Consider the following 23,555-nt stretch of genomic DNA (forward strand, 5'->3'; position numbering starts at 1 on the left):
AAAAAAAGAATCTTCAAAATTCAACTCATTTTCTTTACTGCAGTCCCACAATCTGAATTCTTACGTGCATTTTTAAATGCTTAAGCCTTTCTAAATTACTCATCATAATAATACATGAGAAACTGTCTTCTGGAAGCAGAAATCCAGGAGTGAATGGTGCTTTTAGTCTATTCTTTTTTAACCTTCTCCACCATTCTTTTTATCTGATTTGTGTCCCCATCAGGTCTTATCTGTACAGATTTCTTGTGACATCAGTAAAGGCATTACTTTTTAACCATGTGGGTATAATATTTTTGTGAATGTCAGAATATAAAACTTTAAGCTTGACTGATACCAATTTAGATTGTGCCATTATATTTACAAGAGCAAGTTATTCTAGTACAGGTGATAATACATTGGTAGAACTGCAATCATTTCTCAGAGGAAATTTGCTAAAACAATGCAGTTAAACAATTTGCACGTTAGTTGAAACAAAATAGAATAAATACAGATGGCCACTTGCCCAAATAGCTCTGGTACTACTAGTAAATAACAGATGGAAAATGTGTTCCCCGTTTTCTATGTATGACATTCCCTTTACACCACTGATAAACAAATTTTACCTGCTCATTTGTTCAATATGCCTATAATTTTTTGGTAATAGAATGTGAAGGTTGTAATTATGGCTCCATAAATGCAAACAAGTGCAGAAGCAGTTACACATCTGCTTTATATGCCATTGTTTGGTTTTGTTTTGTAGTATGGGAGAAGTTTTATTTTTAATACTCCAAAATAGTCAGAAGAAAGGAGTATTTCACTTATGGCGCATCTTTAATGACCAGTTTTTGAAGTGACAGACAGGCACAAACAGAGGTTCACTGGTTATTAATCAATTAGATTGCCTGAGACTGTAGGTACTAATAGAAACCTTCAGGAGACATAGCATCTGCAAGTAACAGACCATCTACTATGCTGCGATATGATTATGAACCTAAAGAATATTCTTATAAATATCTGTTTGGAATTTGGACTTGCTCAGGTTATCTCCAGACTGATTTTTTTTTTTTTTTTTTTTACTGCTGAACACTTAATTTCTCTTCCCAAAACCTGAAGCCTGTTGGCATGCAACTTCAGATGTTTTTTACTGTGTCCACTTAGGGTAGTAAAAAAAATACAGGGTCATGACTAGCAGGATTTAAATACTTCTCAGCAGGTGATAGAATTATAGCCATTAGTTTTAGGCTCAATTTAATGAAATTATCTCCCCCACCAAAAAAATAAATAAATAAAATAAAGGACAAGGTTCTGCATGTTTATAGTATTGTCTAGTTATGCTTTATAAATATGTTTTCCAAAAATGCTTTGGAGAAAAAATCTAAATATTAAAATAATCTCTATGTTTTTGATACCATGCTTTTGATTCAGTATCTTGGCCCCTGTGTACTCATTTACATTGTAAAAACCTGCTATGTATAAACTAAGGTATTACACACAGTTTGCATCCTGCAAGTTGTAAGGTATAGGAAAGTCCTTTGTGTAATAGAAAACCTACATATGAATCATGGACAGTAAAAGAAGAGTAAGCCAAGTTTGATCTGATTGCAAGATTAGTAGAAAATAGCTACTGATGTTTCTTTAATCTCACAATTCAGAGCTTCAAATTCATATAGATATGTTGCCAAATTGAGGCCAACTGTCAAAAGTAAAAACTCAAATTACTTGAGTGGAGATGAAAGTCATGTTTAACATCAAGCTGAATTTAACCCCAATGTATTACTATTACAGTTCTAAAAATAAGACTTAAAAAGTCAAATGTGCTCATTTCATACATATTTATATACAAGCATACTTTATTCACAAACATATTTCAAGTAGAAAAAATATTTAAATGCAGAAATGTTAACACAATGTCATCAGCAGAAAAAATGAACCCATGTGCCTATAATTTTGGAAACTTTACCTTCAGTCAGAAATCTAATAAAATATCTGCAGTGTTGTGGAAACCATTAATGCATACAGTAATTCTCACAGAATGACAATTACTATTGTAGTACAAATTATGTAGTGTGGAGTAACACCAAAAAATGGCCAATACATCAGAAAGCTACACACACTGTAAAAGAACTAAAAGCTAAACTTACCTTTTATAAAGAAGTATAGCTATAACAATACAGATGATAAACACCACTGCAAGAACTGGTCCTACAACCCAAATCAAGCCTTCTTCCTCATCTGTAATTGGCTGGGGATCGAGATCCATTGACACAACAGGATCAGAGTATGGGCTGGTTGCATACATTGTCTATAGAAACAAAATAAATCTTACTTAATGATAAAGGAGTGTATTTAAAATAATGAATATCCTAAATCTAAAATAAATCTATACAAAATAATGATAAACATAGCAATGAAAAAAATGCTGTTTTTTTCAAGTCAGGCAGCATAAAAACTTGCAGACTGAATGTTGTGCTGCTATTGTTATCTTTATTTTGTGCTCCACATATGAGAAGTGTTCAACAGACAAATGAGGTGACACGGTCCTTTGTGGAAGACTTAACAACCTAAGCAGGGAGTGTGAAAATGAAGTATTAGAGAATTCAAGGACTATAACCCAGGAGTTGCTCATTTGGGGATTTTGCTTTGTTTTTTATTTCATATAGGTTTAACAGTGTTTCTTCCTGCAATATATATGAAAGAATAGCTATGAAAGAATGAAAATACTAGAGGGTAGAAATGAAGAGGGCTAAATGTAAGAGGTTCCTGGAAAAGAGCCCCATGGCAACAGTAGGATGCAATTTGAACACAGTCAAAGGAACTGTATGAGAAATAGCATGCTCTTACAAAGATGGAGACTACTTGAATTTAAGACAGAAAAACAGGGAAAGCCACTGAAGAATATGAAGGGAATGTAAATATTGAAAGTCTCTAAATCCTCAGGCCAGGAATTAGAATTAGGAACCAACTGGAGTGGTCAAAAATCTTTATATGTTACCAGATTGTGTGAAGCCAGCTGGCCTAGAGTAACAGCTGTGATAAGAAGAAAACACTAACTTGTTTTTATTCTCCTCTGACCTGAGATGCATAATCCATGGCTCAGTGCCGAGTTAAAATTACAGACAGGTGGGGCTGAGCAGCCAGCCCTCTAAAACCAGATCATGTAAAGATAAAGTCAGAAGCAGAGAATGGTTTATAATTATTTCTGGTCTTTGCTGGGGTGCCTCTGCCAGTGGTAAACTAGGAAGAGAGCTACAATTCTGGCAAAGGACTGAAAAACTTGATTTAGTACTGGGTCAGGAATGCCAGCTGAGATAAGACAAGGTAAGGAGGAAAAGAGATGAGTTTTCATTTACTTCTGGGCTCTGGTCAATTCTAGAGTAAGGATTATGAAATGTAAGGGCTGAGGAGCCATGCTTACACTGTCTTCTGAAACATGCCCTGAGCCATGACAAGTGACATCAAAGCAAAAGTGTTTTACACTTAATTTGCCCTCTTTTTGGACTTTGGTCTAGGACAGAACTTGGGTTTAGGGTTAGAGATAGGACTAGAACAGGAAAGGATGAGGCACTGACACTAACTGGTACTGAGCTAACACCTATGACAATGACATTCAAAACAATTTTTTTTTTTAATAACCAAACATTTAAAAAGCCTGTGATCACTGTTTATAAATTGGGGAATCTCTATGTCCATTCCCTGAAACGCCTAAGTTGACTGAGATATTTCTCAGCTTCAGAGTTCTTGCAAAGATGGGAGAAACATGGCTACGTCAGATCATCTTTGCATTCAGCCTCTTCCTTTGGAGCAGGCAGACCAAAATGCTACAGAGGGATGACAGCAGGACCACTTATTACCTGTTCTCTATTAAATAGAATCTTGCTTTTAATTTCCATCCTACATGTATTAATGACATGTGTTCTCTTCAGGTGAAACTTTACGAGGAAAATGTATTTTGAATAACAAGAAGAAATATCCCTTGCAGGTTACAATTCTGTAGGATTTGCAGTCCCACAATCCCTTCCAGAAAAACCCCCCAAAACAAAAAAACCCAACTATATTCAGAGCAGATATACTGGAACACTGGAAGTGGAAGCTCATTTTTATGAACTCTTGCTCTCTGTGGCAATTTCATACTAGTCATCACATAAATCTTTTAGATGTCAGGCTAAACCAGATGTTTCCCATGTTTTACCTGTTTTTTTTTAAACCAATTTACCAGTGCCTTTGAAGAGCTGTAACAACAGTAGGTCTTTGGATATATTTTGTTATACCAGGCTTTTAAGCTGTAACTTTCCAACCCTATTTATTCCTGCTTTTCCATCCTTATTTCTCTCTAAAAAAGTAATAATCCCTAAGTTATCTGAAGTAACAATGCCTTAATTAATATTTAATATTAAATAAGAAACAATACTTTGTATTGAAAAGATAAATCTTAGTACAGGTATTTCTCACATGGATATTTGGACCTCTAACTTTATAGCCAAAATCTGTCTAGTATCTCTGTTTTGAAACTTTGTGATGCAGCATCTTCAGAATTCTTTCTCTTTGCAGCCATTGACAAAAAGTGAAAAGGAAACTTCTGATCCATATTAGATCCTGCTGGAAGCAGTTATTGTATTGTAAAATGAAGTCATGTATATAAAAGTATATTCACCAAAATGAACTCCTTCATAAGTTTAAGTAAGCAAACTCTTTTGAGATCAGAAAAGCAATTGTAGGGGTGCAGACCTTACACACTGGAAACATTTGACTAGAATTCAGATTATTGGCTCAATAGTTTCAAGTGGCTGATCCCAGCAAGTTCAGTTGTCAGGTTTAGGAACCAATTAGAAAGGTACCACGTAAGACATTCCATGTTAAAATGTTAGTGTGTATTGTAACTTCCTTCAACAGTCCTATTTCTGTCTGTCTAATTACTATATATATTTTTTTACAATATCACACACAGCTAGATTAACTCAAGCATAAAGGGACATAAGAACAAAATGAATTACATAAAGAGGAATGACAGCTCATTATTTAGCTCACCTCAGGAATTCCGTATATTATTGAATTATTTTCTAACTTTCTAACAATTCATTGATAAAGCTGGGAGGAAATTACTATAATTAAAGAAGCTAGCTGTGCATGTCTCTGATTCAACAGATCTTTCCAACAATTTTTGGTAACCAGCACTGCTGTTAAATGGTAGTCCAAATGCAAAAGAGGAACTCTTTTGTTAAAGACATTGGGGAAGATGCTGCTGTGAAGTTCATGCCTCTCTAACTGTGTCAATGATCTCAAACAATGATCTCAACGAGCAGAGACTGTAATTTGCAAAGGATCAGAACAGACCGAATAAAAGGTGATCCTTAGCGTTCTGTTACGCACATAAGTAACACATTACGATGCAAACAAAAAAGGTAACTCCAAGGAATTAACTGGAAATAGGTGAGGAATCACTGACTTTTGAGATGCTCTGACATATGCCGTAGGGACCTGGCTTTTGGGAAGTGGAATAAGCACTGAAAAAATGTTTTGATGATTATGGAAGGTAAATTTGGGATTAAAAAAACAATAATTAACTTACAGATTCTGAGTGCTCCATTACAGCCAACACAAAGAAGACATATTCTTGACCACTCTGAAGTTGCTTATTCTCGAAGCCACCATAATGCTTTTTATCCCCCAATGTGAACTCCGTAGGAAGAACTTCAAAGTGAGCTGCAATATATGGCTTTAATTCAACTTCCCTCCCAAGACGAATGCTTCTGCGTTTCCTAGATATCTCCTTAAGCAGCTTTAGAAGGAGGGGAGAGGAAAGAGAGAGAGAAAGCAAAAACAGAAAGATTAATGCAATTTATTGACAATGTAATAAGAAAATTTAATTCATGGCCAGCAACTACAAAAATACAATTTCATGGGGCATGTCAGTATCACTATATCAGTTCTTGCAAAATCTTCCAATTTCTTGCCATTCTTGTTAAGATAAGATACTAGGTTGCAGTTGCACTGCTCAGACTACAAGCATAGGTCAATTAGATCAATTTTGGGTGCCTGATACTGTTGTCTTTGCAAATACAAAATAAAGTCCGATAAAGTAACACGGCTTTTCTGTGTAAAATAAAGTGAGCCACTGCATAATATTTTCTCTCTCCCTGTGCATATGCCAGGTACTTTCTTATCTACAGTTTAATACAACAAAACTCAGTAACTGAAATGATATTATTATTTAAAATGTGTGAATACATAGCAAAATCTGATCCCCCTCCCCAATTTGTGAAATATTTTTTCTGAGAATTCTGAAATATAAAATACTCAGTATTAACTACTTAGGAGAAAATTATAAACAAATGTATATTGACAACTTTTTTTAAGAATAACAATGTTTTCGTATTTCCCTAACAGTTCTGAAGAAGATTATCAAGCCCTTTGTAAATATTAAATTCCTCAAAAACTCAAAGAAACCTAATTTTGCTTTTAAACCTATTTCACAAAAAGTAAATGTAAGCACAGAAAAGTTTATGGGTATGACTTGTAAGCACATCTCCCAAACATGAAATTCACTATCATTTTATTTGCTCAAAAACATCAAAATCAGGTGCTTCATGATCTGCTCAACACTATACAACCGTTCAGTGATGGAGATCAACAAGAGGACCCCATGAATCGTAATACTTTTTTTTTCTACTGCCAGATTAGAAAATATTGTCTGCTACCATGCCATATATAACCCACAGAAATATTCCAGATTTAAACTGCATAACCTGTCTCTCAAAATGTAAGTTTTCCTTATCTCATTAAATATTTCCACTGATGAACAAAGCTAAAATTTATATCAGAGCATTTGCAACAAGATTAAATACTAGCTCAAACTTGTAAAACATATATTAAGTAACGAAGAAAATAAAGCTTTGCTGGTATAATCCATTGACAAATTACTTATTAAAGCAGACAAATGCTTATTCAATACCTTTTATCACTTTAGATACACTGGCATTCAACAAATATTAATTTGATTTGTTTACAAGGAGCCTGAACTTTTCCTGGGTGATAAGTGATGACTTTAAGGCTGCTCCACTATTCCCTCATTTTTCACTTATGAAACTTATTCAATGTCCTGTTTTAAAGCCAAAGAAATAGACTCATACTGCAACAATAAATTTTTCCAAGGTCACAGAGTTTTTCTGGGCTTTTCAGTACACAAACAGTGCTAATACAATGGATAAGCACACACTTATTTTTATGAGTAGGAGGTAAGTCTCCAGAGCCAGATAGACATCAATAAAAAAAGAGATTAAAATTCAATTTCTACTATATATTTTCATTTTAACAAATACACTTACTCAGGGAAGCTTCAGCCACTCCTCCAGTGTTACACTGCAGCTTAGCTAGCACATCTTCTTGCCTCCCTCATGTGGGATCTCGTATTTTCCAGTGGCACAGTTAACAATTCCCAAGCACATCAGACAATCTGCTATTCACTGTGCTACTGACACAGAAGCTTTTAACCCTGACCACTTTAACACTCCTTCTCATTACAACACATATCTCAGACTTGGGCTAAAGGTAGACACTGAACCAAGCTGCACCACTTGGACTCAAACTTCTCCAGCGGTGGAGGGTGCTTGGAAGCTGTCTCATCACAGATACATGCAGTCGGTTGCTTTCCAGCTGTAACACTGTGCCGCTGCTCATTCTCTGCCCCAAAGGTTTTATGCTCATTTGACTCTATCAACTTCCATGCTCCACTACAAAAGCTGGTAGGCTGGAATAGCACCCCCGAGCGAATAACTACTTTCCAAAACTTGAGACTCAAAATTGTTATTTGTCGTTCATCATTAAAGACCTCTATTACAATCAGCAGTCCATATTTCTCCTTTGCTTTTCTTAAACATTTTAATGAGCAGCTAGAGTAAATTGGCATGATATAAAAATGAGGACAGTAGAGAATTCTATATTAAGATTTTTTTTCAGTTGCTTTAAGGAAAACCGCTTTCATATCTGTTAGTAGCTTCCTATGTCACTGGTAGAGTTATTAATGATGCAACACGAGGCAGTGGCAAAACAAAGTCTAACTGAGCTTACCACAGCCCTTAAAAGCTTTGCTGAGGGTAGGGGAGTTTGGGGAGTTTGTTTTCACAACGTGGCACCTGTTAGTGGAGTGGTGGAGCAGCAGACAGTCAGCTTTAATTAGTAACAAAAATGTATATATTAACAGATGGAAATGCTGAAGTCCTCTGCTACAGTGGGGGAAGTTTTTAGAAGCTGTCCTTTTGGCTGGCAGTGTAATAAGTCAACTAGCCTGAGTCAAACAAACTGTGTACAACAGGCAACTTTTTCAAAGGTGGTTGCTGGTCCCCTAGGGCCAGATAAACTTAGGCGTATCTTTCTGTGTATAGATGGAAATTTGGTTTGTGACATTGACTACACATGACTGAACAGACCTCAAGTGAACCTCTGGCTTCATTCATATTTCACATGTAGATGAGGTTGTTGCCAGATATCATTACCTTCACATATATCTGCAGCAGTACTTTATACCAGGACTTCACTTAAATTTTTAAGTTTTAAGACTTTACAGTCAGGCTTTTACTTAGATCCTATTGATTATAAAGAAGTATTCTATTAATACTTACTGCAAATCATAATATTTTATTTTTCAGCTACTCATATGACATATTTGATTGAAGTCATTAGACCTCATAATGAAAATAATGTGAAATTTTGAGTTAATAAAAAAGGATTGTACCTCTAATATCAAGTACATTATCTGCTCTTTTAAGATTCTGCATCTCTTGGCTTCTTTCAGAACAGAAAGATTCAAGGAACCAGGAAGAATCAGTAGCCACAATAAGGCCAGACAGTCCTTTTGACAAGTCATTTATGGATTTACCACTCCAGAGTTGTGTTTTCAGCAAAGACTCTTCTTCAGGCTATCTAGGCAAAGCATTTGGAATAGACTCCCTTGGAAAATCTATTGCCCAGCCCTATGTGATACTAACCAGACATCTGAACCTGTACCAAAAGAAGATATGCACAAGTTTCTTTTATTCACCATCAGAAACTATTTGTTTAGGCAGTAGTGTGGTTAGTTTTTGATTTTTTTCCCCCAATTTGTTTATTGTTCAACTGCTTGCACGTGTTTGGCAGGAAGAGTACACCTACTAACAATATGCAGTTCTTATTTTCTAAGGCAGGAAGAAAAACAGTCTTTTAAGTATGAGAAACTGGATGAGTGAGCATGAAGTACAGTCACTGCCTGCTTCTGAATTTTTTCCCCCTCCTCAGTAGTTACTATATGCATTGGTGGCAATTGTAAAAGATATATCAAGGGCTTAGTTCTTTATCAGAAATAATTTTCATTTTCCAGTCAATGCATATCTTATTTCTTCCACCATTAATTCTACAATGTGGCCTCAATTATATCAGTAAAAGTGGGAAACAACCCATCCTGACCCAAATATTTCTGAATTAATAAATGTTCTTTATCAAACTATTATACAGATTAATGCACCACAACTTGCAGGACGATTAAAATGACCCTTTGTTATGGGAATCAGCAGCACAGACCCATAAAATTTAATTGCAAAAAAGTTCAATGTCATCTGGCACCTATCCTTTAATCTGTTAATGCTGCTGAATTTGCCTGTAGTTTCTGGAGGTTAAAAGTGGTTGGTAATAGTAAATCAGTTTTCCATTACTGTATGGATCTTGTCAGGAGAATTTTACTGTATAACCTCATTTGATGTTGCTTAGGACTACAATCATGTGCTGGTGCATGGCATTTACAATCCAACTCTTTTAAAGTGAAGAAGTTAATGGATCAAAGCAAGTGGTCACTGCATTTGAATCAACGTGATGACAACAGAGAGGAAACTGGTCAAGAGTAAATACAGGCTTCAATCAATTGGCCAGCAGCAACAAAACTGTGCTCTTCTTTGTGCAGTTCTGTGTTTACATCTAATTAAGGATTCTCTTTGGGTGGTAGATTTTCCTTTTTGCCTTTTCTGATCAGTAAAGAAACTGCAGACTGCCACATTTATTAAGCAGGATTACTGAAGGAGCTTTGTTTTGAAAGCTTTCTATAGCAGTCTTGGTTTTGGGAAGATCTTCATTTTCCTCACATTTTGGTGCAAACATTGAACATAATATCCATTTGATAAATGGGAGAAGGGAAAAAAGGCAGGCGATTGTTTGCACGATAATTATCACTTCCCAGTGATCCTTTTACAGGAAGCAGTGGCATTTCTATAAGAGATCCCTGAATTGACCAAAGAAATTAGAAAAACAGATATGATCCAATACAAAGATCATTAAATTAGGAGTAAAGACATTGTCTTTGATCTCTGTTTATTTGCCGTGAATTATAGAGACATACGCACAAAATACCGTGGTATCTGAATGGGATCTATAATCCTAGCCTAATAATAATAACAATAATTTATTATTATTATTTATTATAATAATATATAAGCCCTGTTCCTGTATGGGGCTTTCATACAGGACTCTCAAAGAGCTACAAAGATAAATCTTAATATTATTGCAGATTTACGGGTTGAAAGAAGAAAGACAAATTAGACTGAGCTATATCGTCCTTTAGTAAAACACAAGACCAGAGTGAATGACACTAGACTTCCTAGAATTAATATCATATTAATAACATAATAAATTGACTTTTATTATTATTGGGTTGGTCCCTGAAATGGAGACACTTTGCTCTTTGGGAAATGTCCTTTATAGTGTCAAATCACAGAATCATGGAATGGTTGAGATTGGAAGGGACCTCTGGAGACGGTCACCTATACCAGGTTGCCCAGGACCTTGCCCAGATGGCTGTTGAATACCTCCAAGAAAGGATATTCTACAACCTGTTCCAGTGCTCAGTTACCCTCACAGTAAAGCAGTTTTTCCTCATGTTCAAACAGACCTTCCTGTGTTTCAGTTTGTGCACATTGCCTCTCGCCCTGTCACTGGGCACTACTGAGAAGACTTTGGCCCCATCCTCTTTACACCCTCCCTTCAGATATTTATACACATTGGAAAGATCCCCCCTCAGTCTTTTCTTCTCTAGGCTGAAGAGTCCTAGCTCTCTCAGCCTTTCCTCATAGGAGAGATGCTCCAGTCCCTTCATCATTTTAGTGACCGTTCGCTGGACTCACTCCAGTAGCTCCACGTCTCTCTTGTTTCGGGGAAACCAGAACTGGACCCAGCACTCCAGATGTGGCCTCACCAGGGCTGAGTAGAGGGGGAGGATCACCTCCCTTGACCTGCTGGCAACACTTTTCCTGATGCACCCCAGGATACCATTGGCCTTCTTGGCCACAAGGGCCCATTGCTGCCTCATGGTCAACTTGGTGTCCACCAGGACTCCCAGGTCCTTCTCTGCAGAGTTACTTTTCAGTGGGTCAGCCCCCAAAATAATGATGCAAGGTTGGTCTTTCCTACTTCATTCATTTATTTCTGAATACAAACTGTCAGTGGAATAGAGAATAGTGTAAAAGTTTTCTCATCAGCAGCATTATAGTATGTGAGAATCAGGTAAAGATACCACGAGGAAGGTCAAATGTTAAATTGCAGTGCAAATTGCAATTTAGCATTTGTTTCAGGCTTAGCAAACACCCCACTAATGAACCAGACCTTTATTAGAGTTCATATCATTGGTGATTAAGCTTTTGCTGACAACTCATTTCACCTTCTGCACTTTTGCATTGCACTTTACAATAGGCAAAGAATAAAATATTAATGCCAACAAAGATCAGGCATTTTGTGTGCTTTATTGCAACTTAATGTCTTTAATGTATTCTAATTTAAGTAATTTGAACTTTGTTTCAGTCCCCCAGAGGCCAGCTCAAATATAAATATAAAATATCCTGACAACCAAAAATTCTGAAACTGGTGGGTTAATCACATACCACTAGTAAGATTGTTTCTTTAACAAAGGAGAAGAAGAAAACCAAAAATGTACTGTACCTCATCTAGTTCCATTTCATCTGGGCTTTCCCATGGCTTGATAAACTTTCCGCGAGACCTCTTCAAAGGCACAATAACAATGTAATAACCTCTGTAAGGGAAATAGTAGGACAAGAATGAAGTGAAAAGAAAGGGAATAGGTAAATGGATGGAATATGTGCCTCTTTAGAGGAACTTTTTTAATAGATAGAACACAGGATATGTTGAAGGCAAACTTTTTTGCATAGTATGTCATTGCAGTCTTCCAAATATAGTCACAAAGGTTCACAGTCTTTTGAAAATAAATAAATGTATCGCAGTGTAAAATGTTTGACAAACAAATGGCACTAATTACCTGCGCTTTCATGTAAACATATAAATATGTATAGGAAACTTTAATTACAACGTTCTAAAATGCCTGCATGGTTGACTGCAGTTTTATTATCTCATTTGAAATACAAAAGTCATGGGGCACTTATGCGCTGCCATCATCTGATTGGAAAAAACACCCCAAAACCTGAAGCATATTACGATATTTTTAAAGCTCAATTATCACCCCATCTTCCACCATTTTCTTGTATAATCAGAATAGTAGGTTAACATAATGTGTTTGTTGATGCTTCTGCTATTATAAACAGATAATAAAGATGACATATTGTACTGTCCACCTCTATCCTCTGCTTTTCAGTATCAATCCCCATCAGCCAAACCAGTTCTTTATCCACTTAAGAATTCTGCTCACAGTAGTAGATGAGGGCTTGCTGTATGCACAGTTAGGACCTGCAAATTACATATATCCTCAGTTTTTCTCCCATACAGTTTTCTGAAAATATCTTCCTACTCCCTCCCATGGAGACTAGTAAATTATACTTCTCCATATAACAGAGATATGGATCCTTACGGCTTAAGATATGAGTATTTTCCTCATTTCCTTCACAGACCCTGCATATATGTCAAGCAGAACCATTATTTCACATTAGTGTGAGGAAAGAAGTAGCAGAATGACAACAGCAGGGCATCCAGTATGGTATTATACACATCTGCTCGATAAACACACTTGTCAAAAAGTCAAGCACCCTCCATCTCAGAGAAGAGGGGAAGAAGATGCCCTCTTTTGTTGCTAGTAACAACAGAGCTCATTGTGAGGGTGTTTCTGGCTCTCCACCACAGAGGATAATTCTCATGGACCTTTTTCACATCTTCTAGCCTGCCATTTTATACCGCCTGTTCCACCTTTTGCAGTGCAAAGCAACCACCCAAGGAACACAGCTGAAAAAAACCCTGAAGTAATTAATGAAAAACAGCCTACAGAAAAGGACTCGCCTTACAATTGATCAAAAATTAGCTCCATCTAAACCAACCCTATAAAACTATATTTTCCTCATACCAGCATATGGCATTGGTCCATTTTAATGGCCTCTTCTTAATTAAAGCTCCTTCCTATAAAATAAACGTAACAAAATCTTTAGATTTTGCTGCTGTTCCTAATGTATAAATGTGTTAATTCTTGCTTTATGAAATTCAGGAAATTTCTTTTTGGAAATGCTAAGCTCCAACAAAAGATACTGGCAACAGGATGTGTAGGTACTCAACAATTCTAAGTGTCAGAGATTTCTACATCTAGTATTCCCAATATTTAAAGAAAATTTGTAGTGTGCATTCTTTACAGTAACAATGTGATAAATCATTTTGTATGTGGATGTTCTTCTTCAAAACTAGCAAGGCTTGTTGCACACAGATTTTAAAGCTAAGCATATATTTTATAAAGTCCTTTATCTTTTTTCTTAAATGTTACAGGATTTTTGATGGTTTTATTAAAAAAAAAAAGTAAAGTATCCAAATACTTTCTCAGCTTCATAACAACCAGCTAGTCTTTCAGATATATAATATTTTTACCTATGTGAGAATTAAAATTCAACTTAAAACAGAATTTTTCCTTTTAAATAAAAGACACATGTGACAGGCCTCTCAGTCACAGCTGCAAGCATCTGCATAAACCTTCTCCTCTAGTGAGCTCCCCAAGAAGAACAAAAAGATTATTACATTAAAAATAAAAACATTTTTAATTAGACTATGAATTAGAATACTAAAAATTCTTTAAGAGAGAAAACTCCAAGAGTGATGAGGTAAGATGGACTAGAAATAGAAAAACTTATAAGTAATTCTCCTTTGCTGATTGTGTTTTTTTCCTCAGGAGGTTCCTTGCTTTTGGCTTGATGACTTTCTGAGTGGCAGCAAACCATGACTTTTACACCCTGGGAAGACCCCTGACAATTCTACACCCCGCCTGCCTTCTCCCAAGAGAGGGACTAAGGACTTGTCCTCCTTCACAACTCTGTAACCACTTCCAGAAAGCATAACTTATCAAGCTGAACAGAAATAAACTAAAAATTTCTCAGAAGTTGTAAGATGACAAGCTAAATACTTCAGCGGTTTAGGAGTGGATTTACTGGACTTGGTGGCTGAAACATATTCTATCAAAAATAATCAGCCCCTGAAGAAAGGATAGTTGATGACATTTTCAAATTAAGTGTCTGTTTCCAGTCAATAAACAGGTGCTGTTCTTCGGTCTGTCCTAGCATGTCCCAGATGTAGTACACAGCTATTTCATACCAACTTTGGCAGGGAGGGAAGCTGCAAAAAAGTGGGGATTCAGAAGTAATATGCCTGTCCTTATTGAGCATTCTGTGCAAATTAGAGTACGTCCTAGTAATTACACCAATTTAAATCTGATGCTTGAAATCTCTACCTGCACATACCCCAACACCACAACTGGAGAAACCATCAGAGAAAAGCTCAGGGATAAAACTGTACCGCTTAGTTACCTAAAAGTTAGGAAGCTAAATACCTGCCCTGATTTTCATAGATGCTGCCTACCCTTTACCTATAGCAACTTTGATTTCTCTTGATTTTTAAATGTTGCCAAAATCAGAGGAAGGAGAAGGTAGTCCAAAAGGTCAGCCCTACTATAAATGCAGTAAAAGAAAGCAGAATTTGGGGTAATTGTATATATAGGCATATCTATGCCCTAAAGTATTTCCAAGGAAGATGCTGTTTAGTTTCTCATCCCTCTTCATTTCCTATCTGTGTTTAAACTGGCTACAAGTTAGTCGCATCACAGAAAAAATTCCACTTCCAAAAATCAATGCATGCAAGTAGTCAGACAGATTAATCTTTCTTCTACTACATTAATCTTTCTTCTGCTTTGTGAAATGGACTAGCTTCAATTATCAAACTGAGGATTGTACTCTAATCTGGTGTCAATGCATAATTTTAAAATTTCTTGTTTTCATTTTTTTTTGTTGTTGTTTCAAAGAGATTTGGGGTATAACCCTTTCTCTGCAAAAGGCAAACACTTACTCATTTAACTTGCTTAAACAGAACCTTTGGACAGCTTCCTTCTTTATCTGGGCATACCACGTTATGTTAGACATTATGTTAACATGACGTTAACAGAAGTACACATGTTAACATGAGTAACAAATCCTAGTGAATGCTGATTTTTTTCATATATTCAGTAAGTACAGCTTACACATCATTTTTTAAAACTCCCAAGAACTAAGACAAAAGTCAATTGAGAATTGGCTCTTATGTGTCTCTCGTATGTCTGAGACAAATCTGCTGGGTGAACTGCACTGCATTATCATATTTATCTTCTTTTTCCCCCGCCCCTTTTTAAAGCCAACAAAGTGTTCATATACTTTTATCAGTCAAGGAATATTTGGCATGTAAATATCCCTTTCTCACTTTCTTCAGGCATGCCTTCCACTTGTAACTCTGATCATCCACTAAGACTGCTGCATGCACATACAGAACAGTGTTAAAGCTGAAAGTGTAAGCACAACAAAAGCAAGTAGGAAAATGAAACTGTTCACCTATATCTACAGTGCTACAAATTGATAAGAACAGCAATGTTCTGTCATTCCTAGCTCCAGAAAATGCAGCATCCTTTAAAAAACTTGTTTGATTATGTGTCTGCTTGTCTCATTTTGAGTTTTTTTTGAGGGGTGGGGGACAGTGAGAGGAAGGGAGGGTCTCTTTTGATATTGCCTGGATTACTGAATATTATAAGGAACAAACTCTTGCATAAAGTTCTGTTTCTACTTACAACTTTGAAAATATGTAAGAGATTCAAAGAAAGATGCCATGTCTTTTACCCTTAAAACTGCTTTGAATTAGACCAAAATATGTAAGGAAAATGCAGAAATTGCTCAACTGAAATGAAACCATCAACAGACATCCATTTTACTTAGCATATGAAGGGTTCTGCTGCAGTTTCAACTCTGTATAACCATCAGACACTCAAATAATGAAAATTACTTCTACAATCTTTAATAAATTACAAAGGCTTTTATAACATCACCCTAAATCCCATCAGTATTTACCTATAATTTGTTAGAGCGAGCCATTAACTGTTTCACCTTCTGTGTAACTAATATTACCGAAATATTCTCAGTACATAGGATTTAGTAGTAAGATAGAGACAAATATGAGTATATAATGTAGCAATACTTGAACAGCAACTGTAAAAATGTAAACATAACTATTGCACAAAATTTTTCCTCACTTACAAAGACTATAGTTGCTATAATTTCACTGATTCTAGCAAGCATTATGTGTCTAAAGGAGCAAACCCTTCCTGTTTGGTGTGTAGTTGTGTTGGTGTGCTTATTTCCAAAGGCCCGGGCAACCACTTCTTTTCCACCTCATGCCTGACCACATCATCTTAAGAAATACGTATAAAAGAGGAGGTACTTAGTTGCAAAATTGGCAGTTGGACCCCCTAGGTTTAATATGTTTTTGCTGCTGTCACTTAATGCCTTTCAGTTTTTCACACTACATATAAGGAAGGGCACTGTCTCTTTTTCCAGTGCCATTTTCTGCTATTGTTTGACCAACTATCCTGAGCTTTTTTCTCTCTGTAAGTCTTGCCTCATAAATCTTTTTTGACTCATTCCATCTTCAGTCTTCCTTAGCTGCATTTGTTACTGACTGCTTCTTACTCAATCTAATGATAATGGCTACATTTTTCACTTTTTCATCCTTTTAATGTCTCAAAGCCATTTCTTTCTTGACCTCACCTGCCTCAAAGTCCTGAGGCAGTAATGAAAAAGGGGAGCAGCTTTTTACAAAGCCATCAGTAAAAATCCACCAGGGAGAAGGCAAGCTAAATCCCCAACAATATTTAATGACTTGCTCATTTTCCTCCCCATTTCCTTTACATTACACATGGGAACCTTACAGACCAACAAGAATCACTATAGGCAGAGCAATAACACTTATTGATTGTGCCGTGCTTCATGTTTTCTTCGCAAGTCCTTATTGTCTATCCCTTCTAATCCTTGCTGGCCCTGTGCTGTCAGCTCCTTAGTCTTATTTTTGCTGCTTAAAACTCCACAACATCTTTTCACCAAAAATATAAGTAACCTCTAGTAAATGCTCACATTGTTTTCAGCAAAATCTCCAATTTTCTTACTTGGGTCAGCAGACAGCACCTTAGATTTTGCTTTCTATAAAAAAATAATTTATTCATTCGTTTGAAATAACATTAATGAAATAATGATTATCTAAAACTCCACAGAAATCTGGAGTGAATGAGACTGAGTACTTCAGGGTGCTGTAGCTGGATCTTTAGATGGGTGTTTCATTTTTCTTGAGAGGGTACAATGCTCAAAACCAGCTTGCTTAATCTTTCTGTAGTTTTTGAAACCAGTGATAAAATGTAATATTACTCTGAGAAGCCACTATGCTATACAGAAGGACCTTCCTTCTCCACATACGTCCATTCAGGGTTTGCTCAGTCTCCCATACACAAGTAAGTGACAATTTTATACTCGTTATTAGTCCAAATACTACTGGAGAGTATATAGAGTTCTCTATACTGTCATGAAGTAGAAAGCCCTGGTCCACCACTAGAGCTCCAAGTATGATTAGGAAAATAACAACAATATTATTCATTTTTCTGGAGATGAAAACAACGAAGTGTCATTCTCCAGTTTCAGAACTCTAACTCACTTTATATTCTCATTTGCAGGTACTTCTGGAAGTTCCACAGTTATCATGCCATCTAAGTTGGTCTTTCCAATGAAGACTGGCTTGGTGCGCAGCACATCTGGTGCAGTCTTCGCTGTCACTCTATGCTGAAGACCTCCAGCACTGTTCCCTCTGTTTGTCAGCACAAATGAATACGACGTGTCTGGCTTCAAGTTAGTGATCAGCTTTTGAGTAGCACGTCCATCAACCTCCACCACCATTTTCCCGTCATCGTAAAGGATCTAATTTAATACACAAATCCAAGGTGTCTTTAGTTACTGAGGGAAGGCAACTGTTAGTGCAACACTGAATTCATGAATGAACCTAGCTATGAATTTAAAATGAAAGACATCAGGTATTTTAGGTTGTAAAATAGTACTAAATTCACTCCTGCAACAATTTTTTTGTTTGTTTTTAAGGGAAAAAACAACCACATTCATTTAAAGTAGAGTAAACACCACTTAAATTCAGTTCAACTTACTCAAATTCAGTATCTTTGGTTGAACCCACCCAAGGCCTTTTTGTGGGGTTCCACTTACTTGTCCTTAAAGGTAACTTCAATTTTTCATTTACACTGCATAGTCAGAAAGGTTTCTGCAGCATTTAGTTCATAAAATACTGCTCTTTGCTGGTCTTTTCCTGAGATGACAAAAGCAATGGGGAAGGATGCAGAAGAAACAATAGGCCAGACTGCAAATTACATTATGTCTCTTTATCTGGCTACTATAGTTAATGGCTTAAAAGAGTTATAAACCACAAGTGTGTCTTTGCAAATGGGAGGAGGTGAAAAGAAAATGGTAATCAGTTACAGCCACTACAGAGATGAGGGGAAAAAAAAATATATATATTCTTTTCTTTCACTATTTAGTGTGAAATAAAATAGCAATGAACTGCAAGTGAGCAAAAAGTTCACATCATGGGTTATAACTAATATCAGACAGTTTGAAATGCTGCCACAACGGTAAGAAGTTCATCTTGCCAATGGACTGAATTTAAGTGCTTGGGTCAATAATGCTGATTAGTTTGCATTTTTAAATACAGCAGAAGCAAAAAAATCCACATATTCAAAAAGCTACTTAACCAGATGAAATCTAGTTCTATATTTGATGTCGTAAAAATGGAAAGCAACTTACTTTGAAAGGCAAGGCCGAATTGTAATTTTCTGGAATTTCCCAAGACAGCAAAACCGAAGTCTTCATTACTGCTTTAACATGAAAATTTTTTGCGAACACTGCTGGAAAAAAAGAAACAATGTATATAAACAGCATCTTGGAGCTTAGAACTTGACATATTTCCACTGCTATCTGGGATTATTAGCTTTCCATTTAGGCCAAAAACGCAAGACAAATTCAATTCTCCTACCTGCTTGTTCATATCATTTAAATATCACATTCTAACAAACCTCTTATTTAGTGACAACTCATATATACATTTTCCTTACCTGAAAAAATTGTGAAGATGTTAGCCAGAACTTGCTTGGCAAGGGACAACTGAATTCTAAGGCATCCAAAACATATTAAGATTTACATACTTTACCTTTTGTTTTTGTTGAACCTATTTTTATGAATGGGCCGGTCAGTTTTATTTACAGCTTCAAAAATACTGATATCCAAAGACCGACATTCCTTTAAAGGTCAACGTCATAAGCAGACAAATCCTACCTTGATCCACGGGTAGTGTCCTGAACTGGACACTTGGACTATATGGACCAGGCCCTTTGCTTGTATGGGCACGTACTTTTACATCATATGTGGTATCTGGTTTTAAGCCAGAAAGTGTCATAGTGGTATCAGCAGGAACAACGGGGAGCTCAACTGGCTGGTAAGCGACATTGATATCTCTGTACAGGATGGTATATTTGGTGATAATGCCATTTCTCTCTGCCAAGACTGGCATCTGCCAAGTTAATTGAACTGATGTAGAAGTGGAGCCTTCCGAGTGGAGGTTTTGGGGAAATCCACTGGGTACCTCTTCAGGAACAGAGATCTCTTTAACCATCTCCTCCCCAAAGCCCACTTTATTTCTAGCCGAAAGCCTGAAGACATAAGAAGCTCCCTTGTGAATGTCTGTGGCTGTGAAGTGATCTTCTTTCTCTGAGAACTCCATGGTTGTAAACGCATCCATGTCCTTGCGACCAAACTTCAGGCGGTAACCCTGCAGCGGGCCAAAGGTATCGACAGGAGGATGCCACTGAATAAGAGCCGTGTTCATCTGTGTGTGGCTAATCACAAGCCGAGGTTTGCCTGGAACTGTAGCACAATGTTATTTATAAGATGATAAATACAAATGGAATTGTACATATAATTCTTGAACTTCTTTTAACAGGAATATGGATGAATTTTTCTCTTCCCTCACTCTGTTCCACAAATTACTATCTTATGGAAGAAATAATGTCTGACTTCCTGCACTACTGAGTTATACAGCATTCAGGATTTGAAGAGCAAAGCCATCTATTGTTTGTTGTATGCTTCCCTTACCATAATTCCTAAATACAGAGAACATTCAGAGGCACAGGACTTATGAGCACAGGTCAAGGAGTCAAAATTAAAACAGACATTTTATGAATGGATCTGTCTCACTTACAAATCCTTGCTTGCAAAAAAAGAGTATTGTCATAAGTATTCATTAACTTAATCCAAGGCACATTTCTGCCATCCTGTAAATGGAAAAAATAATAATTATAAAAATAATGGAGAAATTACAAGTTTCTAAATTTGTCTAGTGTAAGTCTTGTCATTGAAAATTAAAATATGGTAGAAGGATAGTCAGGCCAACCTTTTCCTCACCAATGATGAAATTATATACCATGGAATATTATCATTCCCCTCTAAGCACATGTATCACCTCCAGCATCATGGGCAGTTTCAGCTTGGAGCAGCAATACAGTCTTAAATCAAACTTTTGATTATCCCTGCTTATCACATATTGGTTTAGTTTCCAGAATGGTTGCTGATACATGTGAACTGAGTTTCTTCTAGGGGAGCCTAAAATAGAAGCTCTGCTGTACCCGCACACCAGATAAACTCAAATTGTTATTTGGGACCTAAGGGTTCAAACCAACAATTGATGTTTAAGGTTTAAACTGTAAGTGTAGTGGGGACATTCAGTCAGAGGATTAAATTAACCTAATCTAGAGTGAAGTCCCATCATACACCTTGCATGGTGTACATTTTGGGGTCTCAGTATCAATTTCTTTCATTCGTGTGTTTCTATTGCAATGAATTATTTGATAATGAAGCATATCCATAATAGTACTTAGAAATTTGGTCTTCACTGTGTACCAATGCCTGACAGGTCAAGAAACTAGCATAGTTTTAGGAGCAGTAGTGCCATGGTAACAGTATTCCATGAAGACTAATTAGCTCCATGCACATTCAAAACCTTCCCACATGAAATGTAATTACTGCACGGTGAGTTCAGGTTCCTATATTTAGACACTTCAGTGAGTTTTATTACTTTACTTATACTTATTTCTCAGGCACCCAACAAATCAGATTCTCGTCTGAACTTCTGACTACCGTTCGAAAATGAATTAGGAATATGGAGGAAGGAATGCCATGGCTTGAAGAAAATTCTACAATTAATAAGTTCTTTCCTCATTATGTCTTCACAAGTCCAGACATTGCTTCTAATTTCATACAAATTTTAGTTTAGTTTTTCACATAATTTTTCTATATACTCTTCATTTTAAATGTCCCATTTTGGTGCAAATATGTTCCCAAGAATTTTGTTCCCAAGAAGGTTTTTCCTTCATCTCCTGTAGCGTAAAGAATATTTCTCTGACTAGTTCTGACTTTTCCCAAAAGATGAGTCTTTATGGAACAGAAAAAAGAAAAAAAAAAAGAAAAAGAAAAAGAGCTGTGAAGGCCTTTTGCAGGCCATATTTTTCTTTGTATTATAACTATTACTAAAGCCAATGGAGCATATGAAAGAGAAGAGTCCACAGAAATAGAATAATAACTCCTTCAGGTTTTTAGAGGAGAGACTGCTGGAAGGTGTCACTAAATTAAATAATATGATAAATTGCTTTTATTCTTGTGGCAGACCTCACAGTTCGAACTATTTTTTAACCTTGATGGTACCTACAAATAAACTAAGAAATTACTACTTGCTCTTGATCAGAGCAGGAACTAATAAAGCTTGCTCATCCAATTAAAAAAGAAAGTGATAAAAAAGTACTTATGTTGTCCAAAAGTAAACAACAATGTTCACTTTTTTCACATGGAGTCTACGTGATTTTGATGTGCACAAATTTCCTTTTTGTCAAGATAGCAATTGTTGATAGGGAAAGACTATTTCTCTCTTTTATATTACTGGATGGCTTTTAGGTAACGTTTTCTTTTGGTATCATCACTTGTGACTATTAGCCTTTTAAGACAAAGGGCATGATTCTGTGAAGTCATATACATAGTAGCATCATGGAACAGCTATATCTAGAAATTTCTTCTGAAAGTAGTGTCCAAGTTTGCCAAGAACCAAATGAAATGAATATGCTTATGAAAAATATATTCTCTGATCTAGTAAAGTCCATCCCCATAACTATCTAGAGAGATTTCCCTCAAACGTTTCTTTGTAGGAGTCATTACATCAACCAGTTGTAACAGCACGACATTGTTAGTAGAAGCTTATGAAAACTGCCTTTTCCAAATTACCCCAAGTAATTTGTTTCCATCAGCTGCTGTACAGTATACCAGCTGTTTTGATGTAAATTTTCTCCTCTTAGCCACAAAAAAATCAGGTAGAAACATTTTTACAGCATTGATCCTTTTATTTAAGAGCTATAGCTGAACATGGATGAAGCTTAGCTTGATGTCTTGATTTCAAGAGTGCTGTCCAGCACAGAGAATAAATTTCAAACAATGGACAAGCTGTTGTGCTGTAAAATTCTTCAGCTACTGAGACACAGAAATTTATCATTTATTTAACTGCTTATTAACTGCTTATTTAACTGCTTTTAAGTCATTACTTATGAATAGTAAGCTTCATCAGTAAACAGAAGAAAGATCTTTATTCTCCTTCGTATCTGATATGAATATAATCACACTCATTCAAACACAACTTCACCTGATTTAAACCTCAAAATTTAGATTAGAAAGTCAGATTCCTCCTTTGTTTTATTTTAGTATTTAAATAGCTTCTTTTTAGAATAGACCCTTCCTCCTTTCAATTTCAAATCAGAGAAAAGCTGGCTGAGACCTACAAGCCCACAGTGCTTTGTTTGGGAGGAGTATTAATGTACCATTCTGTCATCTGTCCACTCTATTCTTATGGAAAGCCAATGAGCTGGAAAGTCTTGATACTGTCTTTATTGACTCCTTTATCAAACACCTGTATTGGAATTTTCCTTACAAAAAGAGCTTGACCACAGCTCGCTGTAACTGCAAGACAGAGAGATCTTCATACACAGTAGCGTGTACAAAGGAGCAAAGTGATAACTTTGCTGTTTTTCTAGAGAACAGGGACGCGTTATTTGGCCACAAAATGAAGTAAACAGCAAGGAAAATGTAACACATTATATTTATAGGCAAGCCTCTGCTTCTCAATTGCTCTTCAGCTACTTGGGGTTTTACAAGGGATGGGATAGTCAGATTTTCTAAAGGAGAAGCACCAGCGAA

At 36.3% G+C, this 23,555-nt stretch overlaps 1 protein-coding gene across 1 annotated transcript in view; it reads right to left on the reverse strand.

Annotated features, from left to right (window-relative positions):
- The window catches only part of PTPRD (protein tyrosine phosphatase receptor type D), a 367,736-nt gene that overhangs the window by 90,782 nt on the left and 253,399 nt on the right, over positions 1–23,555 (reverse strand). Inside the window, exons 15-20 of the mRNA XM_067316504.1 lie at positions 19,602–20,189; positions 19,074–19,171; positions 17,923–18,182; positions 11,929–12,019; positions 5,546–5,755; positions 2,121–2,281 (exon numbers count right to left, since the gene is read on the reverse strand). Coding sequence (XP_067172605.1) covers positions 2,121–2,281; positions 5,546–5,755; positions 11,929–12,019; positions 17,923–18,182; positions 19,074–19,171; positions 19,602–20,189 — 1,408 coding nt within the window. The remainder of the gene's footprint in view (positions 1–2,120; positions 2,282–5,545; positions 5,756–11,928; positions 12,020–17,922; positions 18,183–19,073; positions 19,172–19,601; positions 20,190–23,555) is intronic.

Source organism: Apteryx mantelli, chromosome Z (genome assembly GCF_036417845.1).
Source record: "Apteryx mantelli isolate bAptMan1 chromosome Z, bAptMan1.hap1, whole genome shotgun sequence".
Lineage (NCBI taxonomy): Eukaryota > Metazoa > Chordata > Aves > Apterygiformes > Apterygidae > Apteryx > Apteryx mantelli.